We start from the raw sequence: 26249 nt of genomic DNA, 5'->3' as shown, positions 1-26249 counted from the left end.
AAAGTAGGCCCAGTAAATGCCTACAGTATAAATTTGAAAAGTGACTTACATATAATTCTTGTATTCTTTAAAAACTGACTAAAACTATAATTTTTACAATATTTACACGTCAAATTAACAAAATTGTTTTGTTATAAGTATTAAAGTATTTCACTGTTTTTGTTCCCAGTATTTGTAGTTTTAACAAATAAATTTGATTATAATCACACATTGATGTTGTACATATAACAAAAATATTATATTTAATAGTTTACAAAAGTCTGCTGTGATTGAAGCAGGAAAATTGTGTTTTTGGGTTTACTATACTTTTCTGTAGTGATTTTACATGGTTTTTATGTCAAATTCACTGCCATTTCTTACTCTATAGAGTACTGCACGAAAGACAGAGTCACTGAAAACGACACAGAGGATGCAGCTGCCCTTGACTCAGATGGCCCTGATGGAGCTCCCAGAGGAGCTCCACAGCTTGGGGTGGAGCCAGTTTCAGGTTCAGAGCAGAGTGAGGGCCAAGAGGGAGCATTGCAAGCAGACCAGCCACTCCAGACAGGACACGAAGCTGTGGGTTCTGGTAGGGCTGACAGCGATGATATTGGTGATGCTAATGATATATCCGGCCCTTCAGGTCTGGGGGCACAGCAGGACCACAGGTCAGGTGAGTTCAGAACAATTGACTTCACTGACTCCGCCTTGTCCTTTGATGCTGAATAACCTCTCAGATAACAATGAGCGAAAGCGGAGAGATAGGGAGGAGATATGGGAGTGAGGAGAGTGACCAAATTGTAGAATATACCCAGGATGAAGTAGACCTGGATGGGTTAGCAAAACGTATGCTTGGAAATTGGTGGTATAAATGGGCTAAGTATACCGCCGCTTCATTAGGGCAGGAGGGGTGTGTGTTGTGTGCAGGTCCTGACCCTTCAGTTAGGGTAGTCCTGTTCCCATACACTAATAAACGGTGTGAAGAATGGGAAATGGAGAGGGTTATGAGATTCTGGAAGAGTCTGTGTCAGGAGGGGCAGGAAAGAGTGCAGGCCCACATCTAACCGGACAGAGCACATACCATACTGCCCATATCAGTGTCTGATATATCAGGGAAATACTAAATATGCATACAGGGTGGAAAAGCATTGTGGGCAGTTTAAGCCCTGGGAAGGAGGTCAGCAAGATATTATGGTGAACAAATTGAGTTTTTTTCAAGGCACTTATTTATGAGTGTTTTATGAATGATGGGCCAGAGGAGGTAGGCATCTTCTGGGGAAGCTATATATGCAATATATCCAGGGGAGGTCATTGTATGGCAATCCTCCCCTCCCTTCCTGATGTACCCTCTGTGCTGCTGTTGGTTGATTCTCAGTCTTAGTAGTTTGTGAGCCATGCCTGCCATGGACCCCGAAGGGGGGCCGTGCCTGTGGCGGGCTGGGAGAGGAATTTCCCTGGGTCATAGGGTTTTTGCCCTCCCTCCTAGGCTGGATGGACAGGATTGTGTGTGGGACTCCTTGGAGACCCAAAGGGGGGAAATATATGGAATATTATTTAGCACTATATAACGTAGAATATAAGAATTATGATTTTATTAAAAAGTATGCCAAATATCCATGATGTAATCATTACAATATAAACATAATATAATCAACACAATGTAATCAACTGAGTATGTATTTGCACCTTTTGTTAGTCTGAGTTTCTGTTAGCTTTATGTTAGTCCTGAATCTTTGAATATTCATTTTTATTAGCGTATATTTTATCACTATGTTAAAGGACAAATACATTGTCAACCTTCTAGTTAGACAATGTATAAAAGGCTGAAACTGCCAAGGTTATTACTGAAGGAAGGGATTCGCTTGAGTTCACCAGAAGTTCACGGCTGAGCATTTTAAAAAAAGTGGAGATGGTCGCGCCACCATTATGTTCGGCCGAGGGACCAAACGGTAAAAGAAATGACAGACAAACTTATCACCTAGGGGTGTGGATTAAGGGAAAAAACAATGATTGTGAATGGCTGAAGGAATGATGATGCTTAAGTAAGGAGATATTGTTAAATGATAAGAACTTGAATAAAAATTGGTGTACAACAGTATTGGACACACTTAAGTGTCCAGTCTTGGTTGTAACTTCATTGTTGCAATAAAGACTGAATCTGGATACTACACAAGCGGCCCTCTGACTTCTGATTTGGTGGGGAAGGAGAAAAAAACACAAATATGCTGCAATCTAATGGTGTCAAACAATATAGACAGCCTTTTGATTTTAATTAAGGATTTATTGAGTGTTGCACCGAGAGAGGAGCAGACGTCGATACGCCATGAATATCTAGATGCCTTTGAGAAATTCGGTTTATGAATAAACGTAATTTGCCTCAGAGAGGACGTCAGCCTCCAGTTACTAATTGCATCTTGCCTGATCAACAAATTTTCCTCTCTTCACGTTGTGCCTACTGCACAGATTAATCGTCCCATGTTTCTGCCAGCAAATATTGCTCCTTTACCTGCAGAATGCTGCCTAATTTTAATGCTGCAATCGAAAGGCTTCAAACAAGATATGGGTATATGGGTTCTTACTAATAAGTTATAATTCAAGTAGCCTCAATAACAGTCCATTTTGATGGCAGGTATCTGAAAATACAACTCTGGAGGACCTTGAGAAGTCTTTCTCAAGTCTTTCTCAAGGAGGAGCCTTGAGAAAGGCACCTCTGCTTGACTTCATGGACAATGCAGGTTGTCTGAGGCCTATCCGGTCAATAAGAGACAGGAATCTGCTAGAACATGACATTGTCACGTTTCAGGTCATCCACAGGGGTCAGGGTCCATTTCAGAGGTATTCTGTGTTCTGTTTACATGCATGTTAGTTAGGATCAGAATTTTACCCTTTGACCAACATGGATCAAGTTGCAAATTCTATTATTTCTTTGAATATAAACTAATAAAGTAACCAGTAACACATTGATAATTCATAAGTCAGTTAGAAACACTGACTATATTCTGCTAAATGATTTCTATTCTATGTTTTTTTTTTTTGCAGATTCTGTGAAGGACTAAAAACTCTAGGGGTTCTGGAGCAAATCCGAAAGTATCCAGATAGCTTTCGCCCCCTGTTCTGCTTTAAGCCAATCACAATGACTGCTGACCAGATGGAAGATATTTTCAGCATTCTTCTGTCTCCAGAAGGTAGCAACAAGAGAGTTGCTAAAGAAATGGTAATTACCTTCTGGAGAGTCTATCTCAAGGATGCAGAAGGTACTTTAATTGACTGTATAGTGTAGAAGTAAATGTTCTTTTTGTAAAACCAAATATACCTGTATAACAAAAAGCACTGTAGCTAAAGGCTATACATCATTTATACATTTCTTTTTTTATTGTATTGATTAACACCTTCAGACTTTTGGAAGATGAAATCCACTTTTTTAACTCTTTTTGACGCTTTGGAGTAAAAATATTTTGAGGTAAAAAAAGTTAAATCCTCTTACTGGACAGTCACCTAATTTAGATTGCTCTTTAGTTTAATCCATCCATCCATCCATCCATCCATTTTCCAAACCTCTTATCCTACTGGGTCGCAGAGGTCCGGAGCCTATCACAAAAGCTATGGGCACGAGGCAGGGAACAACCCAGGATGGAGGGCCAGCCTATCGCAGGGCACACTCACATACCATTCACTCACACATGCACACCTACAGGCAATTTAGCAACTCCAATTAGCCTCAGCATGTTTTTGGACTGTGGGGGGAAACCGGAAAACCAAGAGGAAACCGCACGACGACATGAGGAGAACATGCAAACTCCACACACATCTGACCCAGGAGTGAGGCAACAGTGCTAACCACTGCACCACCATGTCACCCCATCGTATTAATCTTATTGTTCGGAATTAAAAATGGGGTTATTAAGAAAGAGTAGCCTCCTATAAAATAGCCCAGCACCTCCTCCCTCCAGGCCAAGAATATTTTCTTTATGGTCCAGTTCAAAATAATATCATCTGCAGAAATACGAAGCACATGTAATTTATCTGTATTATAGATGGTAGACGAGTGGGTGGGTGACGTTGTGGCTGGACGACTTGCAGTGCAGCTTGTTATCTGTGCATTCTGGGCAGCGTGCTAACTTCTGATTACTTTTGGCATTTGGTTCGATGTTACGTAATTTCCAGGTGTGTCGGTGCCCAGTATGAAGCTAATCGTCGCATTATAGGTATGAAAAGAAGACAGAATAGCAAAAAAATTGAGGCAGAAAATGTAACCGGTCTCGTTTGGGTCTTTGTTTACAGCCCGATCGCGCCAAGCGAGTCCAGTTAAAACATAGTCCCGGTTAAAGTCCGAGAGCTGATGCTCTCACTCTGCGTTGTGTATTTTTTTTGTTGTGTGTGGTGTGTGGGTGCGGGAGAGGGAGAGACGACACCGCGTGGCTTCCTCTGGACTCGGGATCCGACGTCCCTTTATTGGCACGTGTCTTTTCCTCTCTGGTAATGAAGAGCAAAGTATTAATTCCCCAGCAGCATGTAGCAGCTCAACATTCTCTTCCTCGAAGAGACAGGGAAAGAGGAAAAAATGAAAAAAAATATACATCAATATAACAAAATAAAACAAACTAAACATACCTGGTAATGAAGAGCAAAGTATTAATTCCTCTAGCAGCATGTAGCAGCTCAACATTCTGCCCATGTGCACCCCGACAATAAAAAGAAAAACACATCAAACCAAATGAAGTTCATACATTAAAATATTGCTTGATATATATTAATAATGATATGTTTAAACTTTTATTACAGGAATTTTATATAATAATAAAAGGATTATTTTCTATTTAATTGGATTAATGAGAGAGCCATGTTACCTCTTCCTCGAAGAGACAGGGAAAGAGGAAGAGGAAACACGTCACGCCCCCTTTTTACCAGTGGGAGGCACCATGAAGCAGGGACTTCTGGGAATTCTCCTTACTCCCTCTCCTATTCATTTTACCAGGATTTTAATAAATATAAGGAATTTTTAGTAATTATGCATATCAAAACAACTTTGTTACACAGAATTAATTCAACAAAGTATTAAAAATATTACTCAAGTAGATGAATCGCTTCTAGAGACTGAAGGCGACTGTATTTACATGAACGAGTGTCGAAAAGAAATGCATTACTGTCGCATTTAAATGAAATAGTAGTTAGTGTCACATTTGCGACGTTTTACAGGAGGATGTTAATCTTAACTTTGACTGTAAAATATCATAATAAATGAGAAATGTGAGTTTTTAGTCTGCTTAAACAAGACAACTGATGTTACAGTGAGCGGACGCTGCTGCCGCGCAGGAGAAGCGAAGCGACATTGCCTTTAAAATGAGAGATTACATTCCGTGGCAGGGGGACAGTTTACAGCACAACACCGGCATTAGGCAGCAGGATGGGTGGGTTAGGTGATCTCCCAGACTGAAAGGGATTCTGGGGACTCAGGGGACAGTGTCGCCCTGAGGGACTGAGGGCCACGTCAAAGGGGGCCTGATGTAGAGAGGCCCACACAAGGGATGGCTGATGTAGAGGAGACAGGTGTGGAGGTGCCACATATTGAGGAACCCTGGTGAACACACTACAGGGGGCCAAATGTTGGTGGGCCAAGAGGAAGTGGCTGGGGAGTAGAAAGCATAGATGTCTGGGAGGTGGGTAGACTACAGAGATTTATGCACCCCGGGACTCCCTCAAGTGCTTCTGAGATCTAGGATGGCCAATACTCGGTCCTCCCCAGGAGTGAGAGGATGCAGACTGGTGCTCCCCCCAGCCCTCCTCACCTGCTCCCTCCAAAGAGCTGCAGCCCTCCTTTTGGTGATGCCGACATTGTCCCTGCACTTCCCCCTCACACCCTCTGCCATGCGGCAGCAGCCATGGCCCACAGAATGTATCTTTTTTCTTTGATTTCTTGCTATATATTTTCCTAACATATATTTGTCTTTTGCTAATGTGCATCGTGGTATAGGAAACGTACCCCAGAGCAGGTCTTTAGACGAAACCATTTTCGGGAAGGGTAGGTGTGCTTGGAGTGAAAAAACTTTAAATTAACTGTTGAGATTGATTCATTTTATCTGTACTTTTTTTGAATATGAAGAATTATATTATTTTGGGGGATTTCTCCCTATTTTAATGCTGGAGGGAGCCCCTCCCCCCAAATTTATGCCTGACCCACAAACCCACACACTGTCCACAGATGAGAACAGCACAGACCCTGCACATTCAGGTTTTGGCAACTCCAACTTCCAATTTTATAGCCCAAACCAGGAGTAAAAGATGCCGAAAATCAGACTTTTCTATCTTGAACGATACTCCATAATGCTGCTTAAAATGAAGCAATGCACGCACAAGTTAAAGCTCTTATCGTTTTAATGAATGAGGAAAGAAATAGTTTTGGATAAAGAAATGAATTAGTCTTTTTTTTCATGTGAGCATCCTCCTGCAGCCTTTAAATATGGAAAAGTGGCTGATGGATGGACTTGTATTAAATTTGGGAGGGTCTGAATGAAGCTCATTACCCCAAATTTTCTTAAATTGGCTTATATATTTACAACATGGTGACTGCAACAATAATACACCCACGACTGTGGTGTTCTACCTAGAGCACCACTAGAGGGAGCTCACACATTCTGTCATACTTGCCACAGTAACAACAGTGATGTATAGGAACAGAGTTAGAAGCCGGTAATTTATATACAAAAAATGTAATTTCATTAATCTGAATGGGTGGGCCCAGCTGTCAATCCCACCCAGGCCTATCCACAGCTCCACCTCTGCGTCAGTCCATCTCTTTGCAGTCCAAGTTGTACATCTACCAAACTGGACAGCAAATTTACAACCGTTCTGTTTCGGTGGTTATATTTAAGGAATGTCACATTAATAAACATCTGGACATCTGAAATGGGCAGAGACAAAATCGGCAGTACAGGCAGACCAATGTCTTTGAAACACCTTTTTCCTTCAGCACCCTCTTACTGCAAAACCTCAATCCAAAGTTCTCCATGTTGTTCATCTCTGTGAAACTGCAACAGGAGAGCTCTCTCCACTGGTTTTCTAATTCACCAAGGGAACAGGAAAGGCCCTCTTTTGGAAGGCTGCCTACTGCAGGCTCTCTTACCCGGGGATAAATCATCTCCAGCTTACTCAAGTGACTCTAGAAGTCCATGCTGCGCTTAGGAATGACGTCCTGTTTTAGTGTAGAATTGACTGTGGAATTTATTGTAAATCCCTAGCAAAAAAGAAGCTGCCAGAAAAGTATTGCAAAATTGCTGTTAATCACTATAAAACCCCCAGCTCCATGGGTGTCCCTACAGGTGGCTGCCCTTTGCTGCCAGGCTTGCTGTCACCTTCGTCTGTGCCCATGTGTCAAGTAGAGGAAGATGGGGTAGGTGAAAATAGAATTTCCCCAAGGCGAGTAATAAAGTATCTTCATGTAATTTAGAAAAGAATTACAAAATGTCTTTTACAGGTTTTGTCGTATGTAAATTACAGCAATTGTCTTTTTTTAAACAGAAAAATAACAATTAACTGTAATTTGGTTTAAAATATTATCTTGTATTCTATTCAAATTATAGAAGTTACCTGCCATCTGGAATTGGCAATAAATACTATTAATTCTTCATAATACTGTATGTTGTTGTAGAATGCTTTTCAAGTTAATTTTTGTTTTTTACATTAGCAGCTATGCAATTTATGCATATTGTTAAGTGGTTTAAATGAGACTAAGACTAAAATGACAGCCTGAGACAGAGACCCACACAGAACAAACTCACATTAACTGGAAAGATGACATTAACTTGAAAATTTCAGGATAATCTTCACACCCGTCAGCCACTCGATGAAATTCAGCTTAGTCAGAGTTGCAACAAAGTCAAGTATTTTTAAAACTGACCATATTCTAGACTTAAAGGCCCAATTTGAAATCAGGACCTGACATAGAAATATATTAAGAACGACATGACATTAATGTTAGAATAATATAATGATATTTTTTGCTGGTCTGTGTTAATGTAATATAACAACTCTGGTCTAATAGCTCCCTGTCACTTTAATGCTGGATGTGTGTGCAATTTATAGAAAGTTAGGCAAACCACGGATTCAACCATTAAACTGCATTTTCATTCCACATTTTTTGACAGTTTGGTCCAAAAACATATTCCACCAAATCAGCCGTAACAAATTCCAATAACTTTAATACATTTGAAGGTTAAAGTTGATCTTTTTCAGTGTGTTCCTAAATCTTACGGTATAAGCAAAAGGAATAAATAAAAGATTAAGAACAATTTCCATTTGCATAGTGGAGAAGAGTCCTCATCTTTTGTACATGTCTCATGCTCAGAGTCCATCAATCGCCTGAGGAGAGAGGAGACGTGAGGATTGACTGAGTTGTTCTTCTCATTCATCGTCCCATTTCTTTGGTTTGCAGTCTTCATGCTGCTGGTTGGATTGATTCCAATGAAACATTTGAATTCACAAAATTACATGAAGAAAACTTACGCTGACCCTCACTGAAGCAGCCTGGTATCTGTTTCATACCTCACTTTACAACACACAGGACTTTTTTTTAACAATTTAAAGGCACAAGTTATTTTACGTCATGGCCAAGCCACCTTTGCTAGTTTAATGGCAGAAAAATAGTCAAAGCCAGGCGCCTGGTCCACAAGGGATGTACTCAGTCACTGCTGTGTTTATGGTTTAAACATGCTATAAACTAATTTTTTCTAACATTTTCTTTAAGAGCTAGGTGCACTTGCACCTTGGTGGATTGCTATTATATTTGTGGATTTGCCAGGTAGAAGAAAAGAATGCTTCTCTACAGAGATACAGAAACAAATCTGCTTGTACACAATGTGAAAGCGTTTGAGCAGACCATCTACAACAACAGCAGGATTCCACCAAAGTAGAGGTCTGCATTCCCGTAGAATCCATGGCAATTAAGTGCAGGGCAGGACAAACTTTCATTTTTGAATGCAGGAGCACAAGGGAAGTGACTGATATGCTCGCAGTAAAAAGAATGAAACAAGTGCTTTTTGTTATCAAACAATTATTTATTTGCATGAGTAAATAGAAAATTACACAACAAAGTATAGCACGATATCACAACATTACATTGTCTCAAAGCGCTTTAGAGCACCCCCACCCAAAGCCCCCAGTGAGTAAGCCATAGGCGACAGTGGCAAGGAAAAACTCCCTAGAAGGAAGAAACCTTGGGAGGCACCAGACTCAAAGGGGAAGCCCAAACCTCCAGGGGCCGGCAGGGAGAGTGAAAAACACACACATCAGATAACTGCAACAGGTATTCTTCTACATATCCTATACATATGCATGGTACAGTGGTTAGCACTGTTGCCTCACACCTCTGGGAACATTTATCCATTTTCTAAAACCGCTTCTCCTGTTCAGGGATGTGGGGATCAATTTGCCTTTTGGAACAGGCGGTCAGATGGATCCCAGAGGCTACAGGCACGAGGCAGGGAACAACCCAGGATGGGACACCAACCCATCACAGGGCAGGCTCACACACACAGATCATTCACACACACACACACACACACACACACACACACACAAACACACACACAAAAACTCACCATTCATTCACACACCATTCATAAACACCATTCACACACCAGTCACTCACACAGCATTCACTCACACACACACCATTCATAAACACCATTCACACAGCATTCACTCACACACACACCATTCATAAACACCAGACACACACCAGTCACTCACACACCATTCACTCCCCATTCACACACACATAGACCATTCACATACACCATATACTCACACACACCATTCACTCACACGCCATTACCTCACACACACCATTCAATCACCATTCTCATACACACACACACACCACTTACACACACCATTCACACCCATCATTACCAAACACACTCACATACCATTGACATATACCACATTCCCATTTGATGTGGACACCTTCACACTGCCTGCTTCTAGATTATTTATGTTCAGGTGTTCCACTAATAATTTGTCCACTTTAGTTCCAGCAATTTCCCAATTAAGAGCATTCAGCTGGAATTCACTGTCTACAACCTCTATCTCCACATCCATAATTTCCAATTCAAATTCTGAATTAAAACCCCTCTCTGCAGTCTCCTCCAATTTGACCTCTCCAATTTGTATTTCGACAATTTCAAATTTATCATTTACACCATCTAGCTCAAACTGGCAGAGGTCGACCACTACGGCTCCTATTTTCAGCCTGTCTTGGTGGTCATCTGCAGGCTTTATGGAGACTGTCCTTTCATTTAACAGAAAAACCTCTAACCCATGCATGTCTAACCCCTTATCCCTCCCAGGCTGGTTGATGGGTGGAGTTGCTGGGGAGCACTCTCCTTCTTCACCCCAGCAGATGATCTCATCCCACTTGTCCCAGGCTGCCCAATACACATCATCCGTCCAGCTAACTGCCTTGGCAATTGGCTTTCGGGTGTGTGACACGATGGAACGGTCAGCCTGGTCAGAGGGTGATTCTGCTGGGGAGCACAGCTCTTCCTCATCTTCCCAGTCAATCACTTCCATCCACTTGTCCCAAGTTGCCCAGTATCGATCGTTGCTCCAGCTGACAGCTTTTGCAATTCGTTTGTTTCTGAATGAGGAAAAACACACAAGCAATACAATAGAGCTGTCAGTCACTCCTGGCACATGGAATTCAGTTCTGCACTGACACCTTCGCAATGAACAACTGCATTATAGCATAGGAAACTAGTTAACTTTCACATACAATTTACATATAATCAAGAAAGAAGCCTGGAACAATTTTAAATTTTACTAAATGGCAATATACTGATTTTAGTCACCAAACAAACTTTTCAGGTCTTGCTTCACTACTTTTATCTGTGTTTGTTGCAATACATCTGCCCTCTCCTGGTCTGCTGGAATATCATTGCTGTAAGCAGCACCGAGCGCAACCACCCGCATCCTCTTCCGAATGCAACATGAAAGCGCGGGAAAGCGCACGTGCAAAAGTGAAATATCATCTAGACTTTGCGGCACAGGAAACTAGCCGACTTGCACATAAAATTTAAATATAACCAACACAGTAGCCCGCAACAATATTCACTTTATTTAAAAGCAATGAACTAATTTACTCACAAGCAAGCGCAATTATTTACTTAAGCGCAGTAAAGCGCACGCGGAAAAGCGAAATATCAACTACACTTTGCGCATAAAATTTAAATATAATTAACATTGTACCCCGGAACAAAATCACTTTATTTAAAAGCAATATACTGACTTTACTCACCAAACATATTTTAATATACATGCAAATTTGACAGATACTAAATAAGAAAAATTATCCGATAAAATGGGAGCAGAAAAGCAACGTACCTCGTCATCTTGGTGCAGAAAACAAGTGAAGCTGCGTCTTTCAAACCGGCAGCGTCCCACGTGCCGAAGAGTCAAATGTAATCAAGCAACACGGCCCACACAATTAAATAATAACATCATAATAATTATAGCTCTTGTATAATTATTCTATATAATATTCTATAATTAGAGGAACAGACTTTTATAAGTTAACTTGTACACCGAGAATAGTATACAACACCGTAAGCATATAACCCTTAAAGGATGATTAATTAAAATTCGCACATTCATCCTGCATAACATAAAACAATGACTTAAAGAGACTTAATATGAAATGAACGCTACTGTCCGAGGGCATTTATCTCCACAAATCGCTATGTAACATAATGTCTTAAATACTCTGATTTTCAGAATGACAGAATCTTAACATTTAAAACTTTGTTTTGCGATACCGATACGTAGTGATATTGGTATGTGGAACAACGTTATGTTACACACGCCTCCCACAATTCAAGAAGCTGTAGTTAGATTAAGAGCGTATTCACAATTTACCCGTTTGCCTTTTACCGTGACTGAGCACGATCCCCCACCCCAGCTGGTCTGCATTCCCCACATTGCAATTAACGATCCTGGCCTCAGCGCTTTTGTTACCGTGGGACTTTGTTATGTTGAAGAAAACATTAGAAGGGAACTTCTGTCGCACAACTGAATGAAATTTATGATTAATGCATGGCAGCATTCTCCAAGTACAGTGGGACGGACTCCCCAACGGACCGAGAGTGCTTGTGATGTAAAATACACTAAGATAATTCAGTTCCTTTAAAGAGCGGTTCTTTTAATACTCTGTATTATAATTTTCGTGTGCTGTCCCCTTAAAAAGCATATCGCCAGTATTCCTTATTCAAATTGTCCCATTAAAAACTACAATCCCCAAACGTCAAATTGCATGCTTCTGCATGTCACCTACACTTCAGACTTCATCCTCAAAATCAAAGCAGTATTAACACAAGCGATATGTGTCATCACTTAAAGCCAATGTAACTTTTTAAAAATAAAGTCTGTTTCAACTGGATTTTTACCTAAGTAAAACAACCATTTTATGTTCTATTTATCTTAAAACTACTGAAACAAATAATTGGCTACAATGCAGTTCCGCTGTTTTGTTTGGCACCGTAAATTATGTCCTGCATTCTGTGGAAAAAAATGAAGGCTGAGGAATGTTACGTAACACAGTTAAAATGCAAAAGTTCTCTCTGGTGTAATTCACTGCATAAAACCATGGTCTTAAGTGTGGTGTCTTCTTCATAACACTCCCTGACTTTTGTATCCGTGACCATGAGATAGGGTGGGCTGCTTTTCTTCCTTCATTTTACTAGTGTTCCTCCCTTTCCTCCCAGCCTTGGCTGGTGGTTCAGGCAGCATCACCTTCTTTTAATGGACCCAGGTGTCATTTATTTTGAAGTGCAGAAAATGTTCTAGCAGAGGTCTTAGACAATTTCTGAATTACACAGAACTCTGACTTCTTCTGAAGCTGTGAGAAATTGTTCATCTGTAATTGTTGCATTGATATTTGTTGATGTGCGTGTGCCCTCCTTGAGCAGTAAAGGGGAGATCACATGCAGAGCTCATTTTCTGTAGTTTCTTAGTCTAAATAAAAATAAAATATTCTCTTCATATAGTCTGGAAGAGCCAATTAGTTATTTCTAGAAAAATAAATAGAGCCAATGAAGGAACCAGATGTCACAGTAACACAGGTCACTGTCTGTGGTGCTGGGTGTTGGGCTGGCGCTGAAGAAATAGGATAACTGGCCAAAGTGTCCGTGTGCCTCCACTGATTACAGGACATTAGTTAACAGTAATTAGCAATCACTTATAGTTCTCATTTATAATGATGTAAAATTATAAATATATATATATATCCATCCATCCATCCATCCATTTTCCAAACTGCTTATCCTACTGGGTCGCGGGGGTTCCTGAGCCTATCCCAGTTCCCAATGGGCACGAGGCAGGGAACAACCTAGGATGGGGGGCCAGCCCATCGCAGGTCACACTCACATACCATTCACTCTCACATGCACACCTATGGGCAATTTAGTAACTCCAATTAGCCTCAGCATGTTTTTGATTGTGGGGGTACACCGGAGTACCCGGAGGAAACCCCACGAGGACACGGGGAGAACATGCAAACTCCACACACATGTAATCCAGGCAGAGACTCGAACCTGGGTCCCAGAGGTGTGAGGCAACAGTGTTAACCACTGCACCACCATATATATATATATATGTAAATATATATATATATATATATATATATATATTTACATATATATATATATATATATATATATATATATCCATCCATCCATCCATTTTCCAAACCGCTTATCCTACTGGGTCGCGGGAGGTCCGGAGCCTATCCCGGAAGCAATGGGCACGAGGCTGGGAACAACCCAGGATGGGGGGCCAGCCCATCGCAGGGCACACTCACACACCATGCACTCTCACATGCATTCCGACGGGCAATTTAGCAAGTCCAATTAGACTCAGCATGTTTTTAGACTGTGGGGGGAAACCGGAGTACCCGGAGGAAACCCCACGACGACATGGGGAGAACATGCAAACTCCACACACATGTGACCCAGGCGGAGATTCGAACCCGGGCCCCAGAGGTGTGAGGCAACAGTGCTAACCACTGCACCACCATGCCGCCCCATATATATATATATATATATATATATATATATATATATATATATTATGGACAAAATATAATCGTGATTTAATGTATCCCTTCTGCTCTTAAAAAAGCGCAATATGTCTGAATGACGAATATGTCTATTACGTTTTAATAATCTTGTTAATATTTGTTTACCTTTTTTTCTGTAATCACTCTATGTTAAAGCAATTTTTAAATCTAGCTGTGAAATTGATGATGCTGTTGTTATTCTGACTGTCTGAACATAAGTGAGGGGATGGATGCACTATTCTATGGAGGCCTCTGAAGAGAATAAATTATCCCAATATTATATTGGGAGAGATGATTAAATCAGAGCTAGATAAGATTTTAACAACTCTGAGCTATTAGTTAAGTTCTTCCCAAATGAGTTTGATGGGCCGAAAGGCCTCCTCTAATTTGTAAATTTCTTATGTTCTAAGACATACAGTACTGTGTGAAAGTCTTAGGCAGTCCAAAGAAATGTTTAAAGCTGTTTATCTGGGTAGCAAGTGTACTTTGACTTAGAATAAATGACACAATTTAACATTAGAACATGTGCAAATTAAGAGTAACACAATAAAAACTAGTAATAACTTCTTCTGTTTTCTAAAGCGTTACTGATATCTAGTTGGATGGCTAGATGAACACCGCTTCAGTTCCCAAACTTCTCCCCAGCGGCACCTCAGCCGTTCCATGATTTTGTTAAATTTCACCAACAGCTCAATTAAATAATTAATTATACTGGTTTAAAAAGTCAGTGACAGATTGACTAGCTGTACTGTATGAGGTGTGCTAGTGGCCAAGTCAAAAAATACATGGCTGCACTGGATGGTCGTTACAAATACTAGGATGATTTTAGCAGAGGTTCTGAAATGGCTAAGCTGACACACTTTGACAGGCATAATGTAGCTGAAGTTCAGCCTGTAGCTGAAGACCCTGCCCCACTGCAGAAGTTCAAGGGAATTCTGCTTTTCCTTCTCCATCACTTCCTGGATGGCCTCTTTCGAAGACCTCTTCATGCACACCCTAGCCAGATGCACTGAGAGGCTTGGCTGTGTCTTCTTGCACACGGGGCAGAGCAGGAAATGCCTGCTCGAAGCACTGGGGATAAAATAAAATTAAAAAAAGTCATAAATAAAGATTAGATTTGATTCATTACTTTTAGTTGAATAAAGAAACAGTCCAGTCATCATCAACACTGTTCGTTTCACAGTGGTTTGGATAAATAACATTTGCATATCCTGATGGCTCCTAGACTGAGTAAAGTACATAATCACAGCTATTGAAACATGTTAACTAATTACTTACATTTATATTAAAATAAAATTTAATTAATTAAATTAAACTTAAGCTGCTTCAAAATATTATTTTAGGTTTGTAATGTACATAATCATAGCTATTGAAACATGTTAACTAATTACTTACATTTATATTAAAATAAAATTTAATTAATTAAATTAAACTTAAGTTGCTTCAAAATATTGTTTTAGTTTTGTAATGGATGCAATTTAAGTTTTAACAATAGCAGTCAGTGGTCAGAGACTTTTGCACAGTGTCAGTAAAGTAGAACAAGTTTATCCACAATTTCTACAGATTCTAATGAAATGAACAGTCCATTATTGGGATGGCTGAGGTCCTTCACGATCTTCTTGGCCTTGGTCCAGCACCGCCTGCTGTAGATTGAGTGCAGGTCAGGGAGCTCGGTGCAGATGGTGCGCTCAGCTGATCGCACAACCCTCTGTAGAGCTCGTCTGTCCTGCATGGTGCTGTTCCCGAACCAGGTTTCCTCCCAGAGTACGTGCAGATCAGTTGCATTGGGGAGTCCATACTGTGATGCTGAGTGAGTGTAGTAGGAGTTTGAGAGATGAAACTCCTGATGATTTACTCCCTCGGCTAACTAACCAGAACAGGATCATACCAATACCAAAATTATAAGTTTATAAATGTTTTTCACTACCCTGATTCATTCAGTTATTTCTGTTTGTTAATTCCACCCCCCAAGCAAATACATAAACAAACAAACAAACAAATATTGAGGGGGGATGTGTCAGAGGTGATAGAATCAGTGGATGAATCTAAAAAAAAAAGTCATGATTTTTTTCTCTCCAAAACATAATGCACAAAAGTTAGGTAAGACATTGACATGTTATGACAGTAGCATGATGCAGAGGAACAAACAGAAGGAAATATCAAACTAAACCTGAGTCAACTAGGACTAATTACACTAAATTAAGTGGAACACACAAAATACCTAAAACCACTTAATAAACCAACAACAAATATTGCATTAGATAAACTATACTGATGCCTGAGAGAAGTTGTTGTGCAAGCTGCAGCAAGTACGTAAGGCACAGGTGCAGAGACACTACATATAGTGCAAACTAATTTAAAAGTATACAGTACACACAATGATTCCTGAAAAATCAAAATACCGTGGAATACTAATGAAATACTTATCAGGATGATGATGATGATGATGATGATGATGATAGAAATAATAAAGAATTAGTTTAAGGTATTATGCAATTGACATGTACAATTAAAAAAGAAATTGCACCAGACATTTCCTGTGGCAAAGAAGGGTTGCTTTGTGGCATGTCGCCGACAGGATGTCATGGGCAGGAGGGTAGGCAGGCAGGGCAGCACAGGCAGAAGGGCTGGCGGGCAGCCAGAACTGTTTTGCCACTGCAGTTTGTTTTACAGTTTCATCTGCATTTGTTTCCCCAAGGTATAACAGCAGCTAATTTATGAACATGCTGCTTTTCAGAAAAGAAGTTTAATTTCCAGGAGCATGACCAGTGCACACATTTAGTGTTGACGGTTCTTTGTAAAATGATGTCCTGTACTTTTATTGATCTGTCCGTCCGTCCGTCCATCCATCCATCCATCCATCCATTTTCTAACTACTTCTGATGAAGTTCCGGGTTATGGCGAATTGAACGTCTGACTCCGGTCAGCTGAGCAAAGTTGGTAACCTTGGTATTGTGTGTAGGAGATTCGGTATAACTATAATTTCGTTCTCCATTTACATGCCGGAAGTGTCTTTAAGTGTTATGTAGTTTTGCCTGAAACGCAAAAATAAAAGAAAGCAATTAGAGCTAACCAGTTGCTGCTGTAGTGATTGAAGAACTTTTGTCGGAAGTTGGATTCGAACCCACGCCTTACTTCGGAGAACAGAATACACCTTACTTCGGAAGGCTGTTTACGTTGAGTCGGGCGAATGAGACCACTCGGCCATGGGGCAGTTTCCAGTTAAGGCTGGCTCGCTGCGAAGAGTGGGTGAGTCCTAGTGTGCGTTAGAGCGGGGTAGCGATTTCAGTCAGAAATTTCAGGGTAATAGCGGCGAAAAAAATGGATCATATTGCCAATGTTGCTCAGAATCGCAGTAGCCTTCCGATGGTATGCGGTGCGTTGCGGTAGATTACTGTGACAAGAAAGCAAACTTTCATTATTACCATTCTGTTTATATTAAATTACGATCTTCCATATTAATCAAGGGATTGTAAAACTGAGAATATTTCAGCTCCAGTAGTTTATATTAAAGTTGCCCGAGTCACAACATGGTCTTTAAATGGCAAAGACAGACATAAATCAAATGTATATGAGCAGCAACATAACTTAGCATCCGGACCCCCCGCGACCCAATAGGATAAGCGGTTTGGAAAATGGATGGATGGATGTGTGGCGTTACTGAGGGAGGAAGTAGCGAGGGAATACGGAAATGGACAAGCCGACTACGCCACTCTGGGAATTTCACCCAGAGAATTAGAATACCAGAGTTCAAAAACCCACTCCAATATAAAAGGACACAGATTCGTGATCACCATAGGGGAGACGCGAAAACCATAAACACTCCCTTTATTAGGCTGCTGGCTATTAACACTCCAAATAAAAACAAAAAGAAACCAAACAGCAAATTACAAAACCCAAAATCACAGCACAAAGAATACAAATCAAATCATGTTTAAAACACTCCAATCACACACACACACACACACACAAGAGAAAAACCCAAACCAGGCAGCGGTTGTCGGGAGGGGAATGGGAGGCGTACAGTCAGACAACTCTAAGGGGTCCCGCAGCACATGCCGCACGTACATCCACCCAAAGGGTGGGCTAAAAGAACGCAACGCGACCACGCAGCGCGGTATCGCCCGACACGGATCCTCACCGCCCAGCACCAAACCTTCCCAACGACACCCCCCAGTTTACATCCGCTCAATAAAACACATTAATACCTAAACCCAATTAAAACATGAAACAAAACACAAAACATCCAGGCAAAACATCCAGGCAAAACAGCAGCACTTGTAGTGACTTAGTATCCCGTTGATGGTCTGGCTCACATCGGTCCGGGACACTCCAAGTCGCGATCCACTACAAATACAAACACAGTATTAGGTATGCCCCTACTACCCAAACGTTGGTAAAAAGACGAGACATACCTGGCAGATTACACGCGGTAAAAGTTGGAAAGCCTTAAAAGCGGAAGCAACCGCAAGCTGCTAGATCAACTAAGCCCTTGCAACTGTAAGAAAGATACCAAAAGCACATTACAACCACCCATACAGCAAGCAAACGACCCCGTCCACTGATGCCCTACCTGCAGCGTTGGATATAGCCACAACTTCCGGAAAAGGAGATACTAGCGCACGGAGAGTCACGTCACGCTTGCAAATCAGTCACACACGCAACCACAACCGGGTCCTATATACGCGTGCTGATTGCTTAATTGTTGCAGCCAGGTTAATGAAATTACCATGCCCCAACCAGATCGCACCCTCCAGCTCCACCTCATTACAATCTACCCCAGGATTTTGCATCGTCGTCCCGACGATGGACAGCTAAAACCAAACCCAGGGTTACTGCCAAGGTCTAAACACAGCCCCTACCGCATGAGACACAGGTCCGGAAGAACTCACAGCCCCTAAGGCCACGCCCCCCACCGACCTAGGAAGATGATGAAGATTAGTATGTCGGCCTGCAGTGGTCCTGGCGGTTCTTCGTATCCCTACCCCACTGGTACTTGGCTGTTCCATCACTTGAGTGGTGACTACAGAGGGTCTTGAAGGGGTACCCGTATGCCAAGAGGCATATTCCTCCCCGCCTACCCCAGAGTGAATTGGCATGGCTGGAGGCAACGTTGCAGCCAACGACTGGGGGCACTGGGAAAGACCTGTACAGGCAGCCCCAGGGGCAGATGACGCTGTATTCCCCTCCACTGCAGGGATCTGAACCCAGAGCTCCTGCTCAAACGAGTCCTCGGAGGTAGCCACCTCTTCAGCTGGAGAAGGCTGAGGATCACCTTCGACTTCACAACCAACACAGGGCTTAAGCATGGTCCGATGAACATGCTTGACCTTCTCTAGAGCATCAACTGGTGCGACAGTATAAACCACACCCCCCAACCTAGGGGTTTTCAATACCTTATGCACCACTGAACTCCAGAGGTCTTGGATTTTATGTCGGCCCCGGACTCCAAGATCACGTACATACACTAACTGGTTCTCCTGTAACGGTGCAGCCTTCACCCGGTAATCATGGCGCTCCTTACGCCGCCCGGCGGCCATAGCAAGACGCTCCCTGGCACCCTCAAAAGCTAGCTGAAGTCTGGCTTGATGCTCCACTATCCAGTCATTCACTGTACCAGGCACTGGTTCTTGAACCCTGCCCAACAAAAAATCCACAGGCAGTTTGGGATCTTGTCCAAACATAAGAAAATATGGTGTCTCACCAGTAGATTGATGCGGTGTAGTATTGTAACTAAATGTCACCTGGGGTAAACATGCTGACCAATCCCTCTTCTGGGACGCAGGAAGTGTCCGCAAAAGATTGTGCAAAGTACGATTGAAACGCTCACACTGACCGTTACCCGCTGGATGATAAGGGGTAGTACGTGACTTACTAACACCATACAAAATGCAGAGTTGATGCATCAACGCACTCTCAAAATTACGGCCCTGGTCGGAATGAATACGACCCGGGACTCCCAATTTGTAGAACCACTCGGTCACCAAAACATGTGCCACTGTTGAGGCGCGTTGGTCCCGTGTTGGTATAGCCAAAGTATACTTACTGAAGACATCAGTCATCACCAACACATTCTCCACCCCATTACGTGCTGGCTCCAAAATGGTGAAATCCAAGGCTACGATTTCATTGGGTCGTGAGGCCAACAAGTGTCCCATGTAGCTGTGGGGAACAGGCTGAGAGTCTTTACTGACCTGGCAGCGTTCACACTCCTGGCACCAGCGTGTAATATCAGATGCCATTCCTGGCCAATAACACCGCTGCCGCACTAGCTGACTCGTTCTCTCGATACCTTGATGACCATGATCTTGATGAAGCTGTTTCAGCACCACCACCTGCAAAGACCTGGGCAAGACCAGCTGGAACACCTCTTCACCCCCATCAGGACGGAGAATCCTCCGATACAGTACCCCATCCTTTTCCACCAGACGGTCCCACTGACGTAACAACAACAAGGCTGAAGATGATAGCTGCCCCCGTTCCACGGCAGTAGGACGCTCCCTCCTATTCCAAAAGGTCAGGATGCTACAAATATCAGGGTCAGCTTCTTGCTGAACTCGCAAGTCGACCGAAGAACACTGCGGAAAGACCGAAACAACCGCCTGTGACGCAAAAATGCAATTACTGGGTACCGGGGTCTGCTGCACGACAACTGGGACAGCCGTCCCAGGACGATCTGAGGCAGAACTAGGCGGTAGATGTTGCCGAGACAAAGCATCGGCATTTCTATTACTAGTACCCGACCGATACTTCAGTTCATAATCAAACACCGCAAGTTGAGCCGCCCACCGCTGTTCGGTAGCACCCAGCTTGGCGGTAGAAAGATGGGCGAGGGGGTTATTATCAGTAAACACAATGCACTTAGCGCCCAACAGGTACTCACGAAATTTCTCCGTCATGGCCCACTTCAGCGCAAGAAACTCGAGTTTCATGGAGCTGTAGTTCGACATGTTCCGCTCCGCGGGCCTCAAGCCCCGACTAGCATATGCAATAGGCCGAATTAGGCCACCCTGTTCTTGAGAAAGAACAGCACCCAGGCCCCCATGGCTTGCATCTATTTCCAATCGAAAAGGCAAAGAAAAATCGGCATAGGCCAACACTGGTGACCCCACCAATCTACTCTTTAAGCCCTCAAAGCTAAGCTCACACTGTGCAGTCCATGCCGAAGCCAGAGAACGACCTGAAGCGCCTCGCGACTTTGTCCCGACTAGCTCTGCCACTAACTTATGCAAAGGGGCTGCCAGCTGTGCAAATCCCTCCACAAAACGGCGATAGTAGCTAGTGAACCCCAAAAAGGAGCGGAGCTCAGAAACATTAGAAGGCCTCTTCCACGTAGCCACCGCCTCAACCTTTTTAGGGTCTGTCGAGACGCCCTGGCTTGAAATCACATGACCCAAGTAACCAACTTCCTTCTGAAAGAAAGCACATTTCTCCAACTTAGCTTTAAGGCCCTCCCGCTGTAGCCGTCCAAGTACCAACTCCAATCGTTCCAGATGCTGTACAACAGAGGAGGAAAAGACCACCACATCATCCAAGTAGAGCAACAATGCCTGACAATGCTGATCCCCAAAGATTCGCTGCATCAACCGTTGAAAGGTACTAGGCGCATTACAAAGCCCAAATGGCATTCGGTTCCTCTCAAAAAGCCCAAAAGGCGTGCAAAAGGCAGTCTTGGTCCTATCCGATTCCGCAACGGGCACTTGATTATAACCACTGGCTAGATCGAGGGTAGAAAACCAGCATGCACCTGAAAGGGCATCCAAAGATTCCTCGATGCGAGGCAATGGAAAAGCATCCTTACGGGTCTTACTATTTAGCTGCCGATAATCCACACACAACCGAGGGCTACCATCCTTTTTCCTAACCAGAACGATGGGGGATGCATAGGGACTGCAACTCTCCCGAATGACCTGTGCCTCAAGCAGCTGTTGGATATGGGCCTTCACTACCTCATACTCGGAGGGAGGTAATCGCCGATAACGCTGACGAACCGGAATGTCATCCAATAATGGAATCTCGTGGGAAATGAGGTTACTGCAACCCAAATCCCCATCATGTGTAGCAAACACCGAGCTAAACTTCAGCAAGACGGCCCTTACCTGATCCTGCTCTGAACTAGGCAATGCTGACAAATCAAGTTCCTGGATCTGGGTTTCAATGGAAGCATGGGCAACTTGATCGGTAACCGAACCAGCCACCGCCCTCACTTCAGCAACTCCAGTAGGTAAACTGGTTATAAGAACATCACTCAGCCTCCCCAGAATGGTACGGGGATATAACACCACTGCCTCCGTACCCACGTTAACCACTGGAATATAAGCAGTTCCCCGATCCACTTGAACCAAAGCTGAAGGGGCCAAAAGCCCTCCGGGCAACCCAGCCGCATGCGGCTCAAACAAGACAGAGCCGTGCGCAATGTGACCAGAACAGGTAGTCGGAACAAATGCAAGGACACCCCCAGGGACACGAGACGCCCTGCCTCCCCTTACACGCACAGTCCTACAGGACTCAGTAGGGATCGCATCAACCTGATGACACTGCTGCAAAGCCTGCCGGACTGACCTCGGGGCCTGCACCACAGGCGGATGTTCAACCCAAAGCGGCCCATGCTGACTAAACAGGTCGCGATAACACTTACTAATGATGTTCATCCCTAAAACACCAGGTGCTTGGGGAACTACACCCCCTGGTGGGTCCTTGACCACTAATACACCACAACCTGGTATCTCCCTACCACAAAGGGTCACATCCATTTCCAGATACCCAACATACGGAATGGCCAGGCCATTGGCAGCCCGAAGCTGCAGCCACTGACACAGCTTCAATCGATCAGGCCCCCATGGTTCAAAATGGCTCCTAAAACAGCTTTCCGTAATCGTGGACACCATCGATCCAGTATCCACCAAGCAGGATACCTCCACCCCACCCATATTAACGCTGATGTGTGGACAAGATGACATTAACTGAGACACCATCCCCACATTCTCCACTACAGAGCCAGTAGAAACCCCCTCCGCGCTGTGGCTCAACAACGCGGCGGGTACTCGTTTCCCGGCTGCTGACCAGACTGGGCAAGGCTTGACACCGAGCCGGAAGAGGGTGGGTCCCTAGGACCAGAAACCCTTGGTCCCTCACAATTCCGTGCAAAGTGACCAGGTTGCTGACACCGGCGACAAATGACAGGGCCGTGAGGAGGGTGGCGAACTTGCTTAGAGGCCTGCAAAAGTGATACAGACCGAGTGAGCAAATTAATCTGCTCTTGTTGCTGTGTCAGAAGGTCCTTTAATTCTAGAAACTCACTATTTGAGGCTACCACCCTAGGGGCAGAGTATGACTGACCTTGCAACCCATAGGAGATACCATAGGCAGCGGGAATGGACAAACTGCGACCGCGCCCACCAAAGGGGGTACCCTCACGTTCCCATCTAAGAGCCTCCCTCCGTACATCTAACAACCTCATGGAGGGTTGACACCGAACCAGTCGTTTCAACTCTCTACGGAGTGCACAATCAGCAACATGCTCCATAAATTGGTCTCTTAACATTACCTCGGCATTAGGTACCGCATGTGGCGCAGCCTGTTGAATCTTACCCATCAAACTCATTAGGGCCAATGAAAACTCAAGCAGACCCTCCCCATCCTGTTGCTTCCTAGAAAAGAAAGCTTCCTGCAACAATACATGAGAATAAGAACAACCATACAGCTCACGCAATATTGCCAGTATCCTTTCCGGGTCACCCCGTTCAACCGCGGAGCGATGTTTAATCTCCTCCTTGGCTCCCGCCTCTAAGTGGTCAAACAGAAAAAATGCTTGATCAGCAGATGACAAATGCCGAGCCCGCATACACGCTTGCACCTCGTCCTCCCATTCCTCGAAGCTCACCCCAGACCTGCCCCCAAACATGGGACACTTCCGGTCCCTAGAGATAAAAGCAAACCGGTCGGTAAAAACACGATGCTCGGCTGAAACAGGTGGAGGTACAGGGGCGGATTGGGTGACGGAGGGATCTGGAGCCTCTGCTCGCTCCTGGCGCAAACAATCAATATCAGCCTGGAGCTGCCCCACCAAATCCCGGAGCTGTTGCACTTCATCATCCATGACAATAAAGTAGGTGGACTACGAGACTCAGCAAATTTACGTAAAATACCAGCTCAACGGACACAAATGCTGCTGTTTTGCCTCTCGGTTACATACACATTCAAAACCAAATCATAAAACAAAAGATAAAAATTCACCTATCCTTCCAAGGGAGTGATCAGGAAATCACGGCTCCACCATATGCTGGTGAAGATCCTGCCGACTACGCCAAATCTGTGGCGTTACTGAGGGAGGAAGTAGCGAGGGAATACGGAAATGGACAAGCCGACTACGCCACTCTGGGAATTTCACCCAGAGAATTAGAATACCAGAGTTCAAAAACCCACTCCAATATAAAAGGACACAGATTCGTGATCACCATAGGGGAGACGCGAAAACCATAAACACTCCCTTTATTAGGCTGCTGGCTATTAACACTCCAAATAAAAACAAAAAGAAACCAAACAGCAAATTACAAAACCCAAAATCACAGCACAAAGAATACAAATCAAATCATGTTTAAAACACTCCAATCACACACACACACAAGAGAAAAACCCAAACCAGGCAGCGGTTGTCGGGAGGGGAATGGGAGGCGTACAGTCAGACAACTCTAAGGGGTCCCGCAGCACATGCCGCACGTACATCCACCCAAAGGGTGGGCTAAAAGAACGCAACGCGACCACGCAGCGCGGTATCGCCCGACACGGATCCTCACCGCCCAGCACCAAACCTTCCCAACGACACCCCCCAGTTTACATCCGCTCAATAAAACACATTAATACCTAAACCCAATTAAAACATGAAACAAAACATAAAACATCCGGGCAAAGCATCCAGGCAAAACATCCAGGCAAAACAGCAGCACTTGTAGTGACTTAGTATCCCGTTGATGGTCTGGCTCACATCGGTCCGGGACACTCCAAGTCGCGATCCACTACAAATACAAACACAGTATTAGGTATGCCCCTACTACCCAAACGTTGGTAAAAAGGGACGAGACATACCTGGCAGATTACACGCGGTAAAAGTTGGAAAGCCTTAAAAGCGGAAGCAACCGCAAGCTGCTAGATTTACTAAGCCCTTGCAACTGTAAGAAAGATACCAAAAGCACATTACAACCACCCATACAGCAAACAAACGACCCCGTCCACTGGTGCCCTACCTGCAGCGTTGGATATAGCCACAACTTCCGGAAAAGGAGATACTAGCGCACGGAGAGTCACGTCACGCTTGCAAATCCGTCACACACGCAACCACAACCGGGTCCTATATACGCGTGCTGATTGCTTAATTGTTGCAGCCAGGTTAATGAAATTACCATGCCCCAACCAGATCGCACCCTCCAGCTCCACCTCATTACAGATGGAAATGTGATGTGGTGGCGAAGTCGTGCAGAAGTTTTACAACTGCACTATCGATTTATCACTTTATTTAGAAATATAAATTCAGTTCTTATCATTTTTAAAAGTTACTTTCTTTCACATTTGAATTTCAAGGTGTCCCTCACAGTGACACTGAAGGGCGGGGCTACGGGGGGCGGAGGTGGGGGACGCGGTCAGAATGGTATGTTAACACTTTGGCTCCTCAAATTTCACCATCCTATGATTCTGCTGCGCGTCCTCGTGACCCAATTTTAATAGTTTTATTAATATATTTTTTTTTAAATTTGCGAATACAAAAAATGTCGTCTTTACTGCAAAAAGTCATCCCTTATGTGTAATGTAATGCTTTTTTTTTACCACTAGATGTCGACATAGACCGTGGAAAGCCGGTCAAAGTAAGTGCGACACTTAGCGGCAATTACAATATTTATTGTTAAATCAATGTAAAAAAAAATTAAATGTAATGACTTGTACTTTTTTATGAATTTGGATCTCTTTAGAGCAAACATATTCAAATGGTTTGCTTTTATAACGCTCCAAGTAACTGCGCAAGCCCCTCAAAGTGCTTTAAGCCTCTCGCTTCCCATTCATTTCAATGGGCTTTCCCGACATTTGGGTAATTGTTTATTCCAAAGCCTCGAAAACACTCTGAACTGCAATTTGTCATGCAAAATGCATAATTTGTTGTATAAAATATGCTGAC

General features: G+C 43.4%; 1 protein-coding gene and 1 long non-coding RNA gene across 2 annotated transcripts; both read right to left on the bottom strand.

The window, feature by feature from the left end:
• Nucleotides 1-4214: 4214 nt before the first annotated feature.
• Nucleotides 4215-4845, bottom strand: LOC125738541 (uncharacterized). Its single transcript, XR_007396856.1, has 3 exons — nt 4827-4845; nt 4591-4646; nt 4215-4452 (listed from the first exon to the last, which is right to left on the bottom strand). It is a non-coding gene; the product is annotated as an uncharacterized LOC125738541 (long non-coding RNA).
• A 4196-nt stretch (nt 4846-9041) lies between these two features.
• Nucleotides 9042-11673, bottom strand: LOC125738538 (uncharacterized). The gene is made up of 2 exons (XM_049007635.1): nt 11356-11673; nt 9042-10612 (listed from the first exon to the last, which is right to left on the bottom strand). Exons 1-2 carry the CDS (start codon nt 11361-11363, stop codon nt 9895-9897), a joined length of 726 nt encoding a protein of 241 aa, XP_048863592.1. The 5' UTR covers nt 11364-11673; the 3' UTR covers nt 9042-9894.
• Nucleotides 11674-26249: the final 14576 nt, after the last annotated feature.

The sequence above is a fragment of the Brienomyrus brachyistius genome, chromosome 3, assembly GCF_023856365.1.
Source record: "Brienomyrus brachyistius isolate T26 chromosome 3, BBRACH_0.4, whole genome shotgun sequence".
Taxonomy (NCBI): Eukaryota; Metazoa; Chordata; class Actinopteri; order Osteoglossiformes; family Mormyridae; genus Brienomyrus; species Brienomyrus brachyistius.
This window is presented reverse-complemented; position numbering and strand designations above follow the sequence as displayed.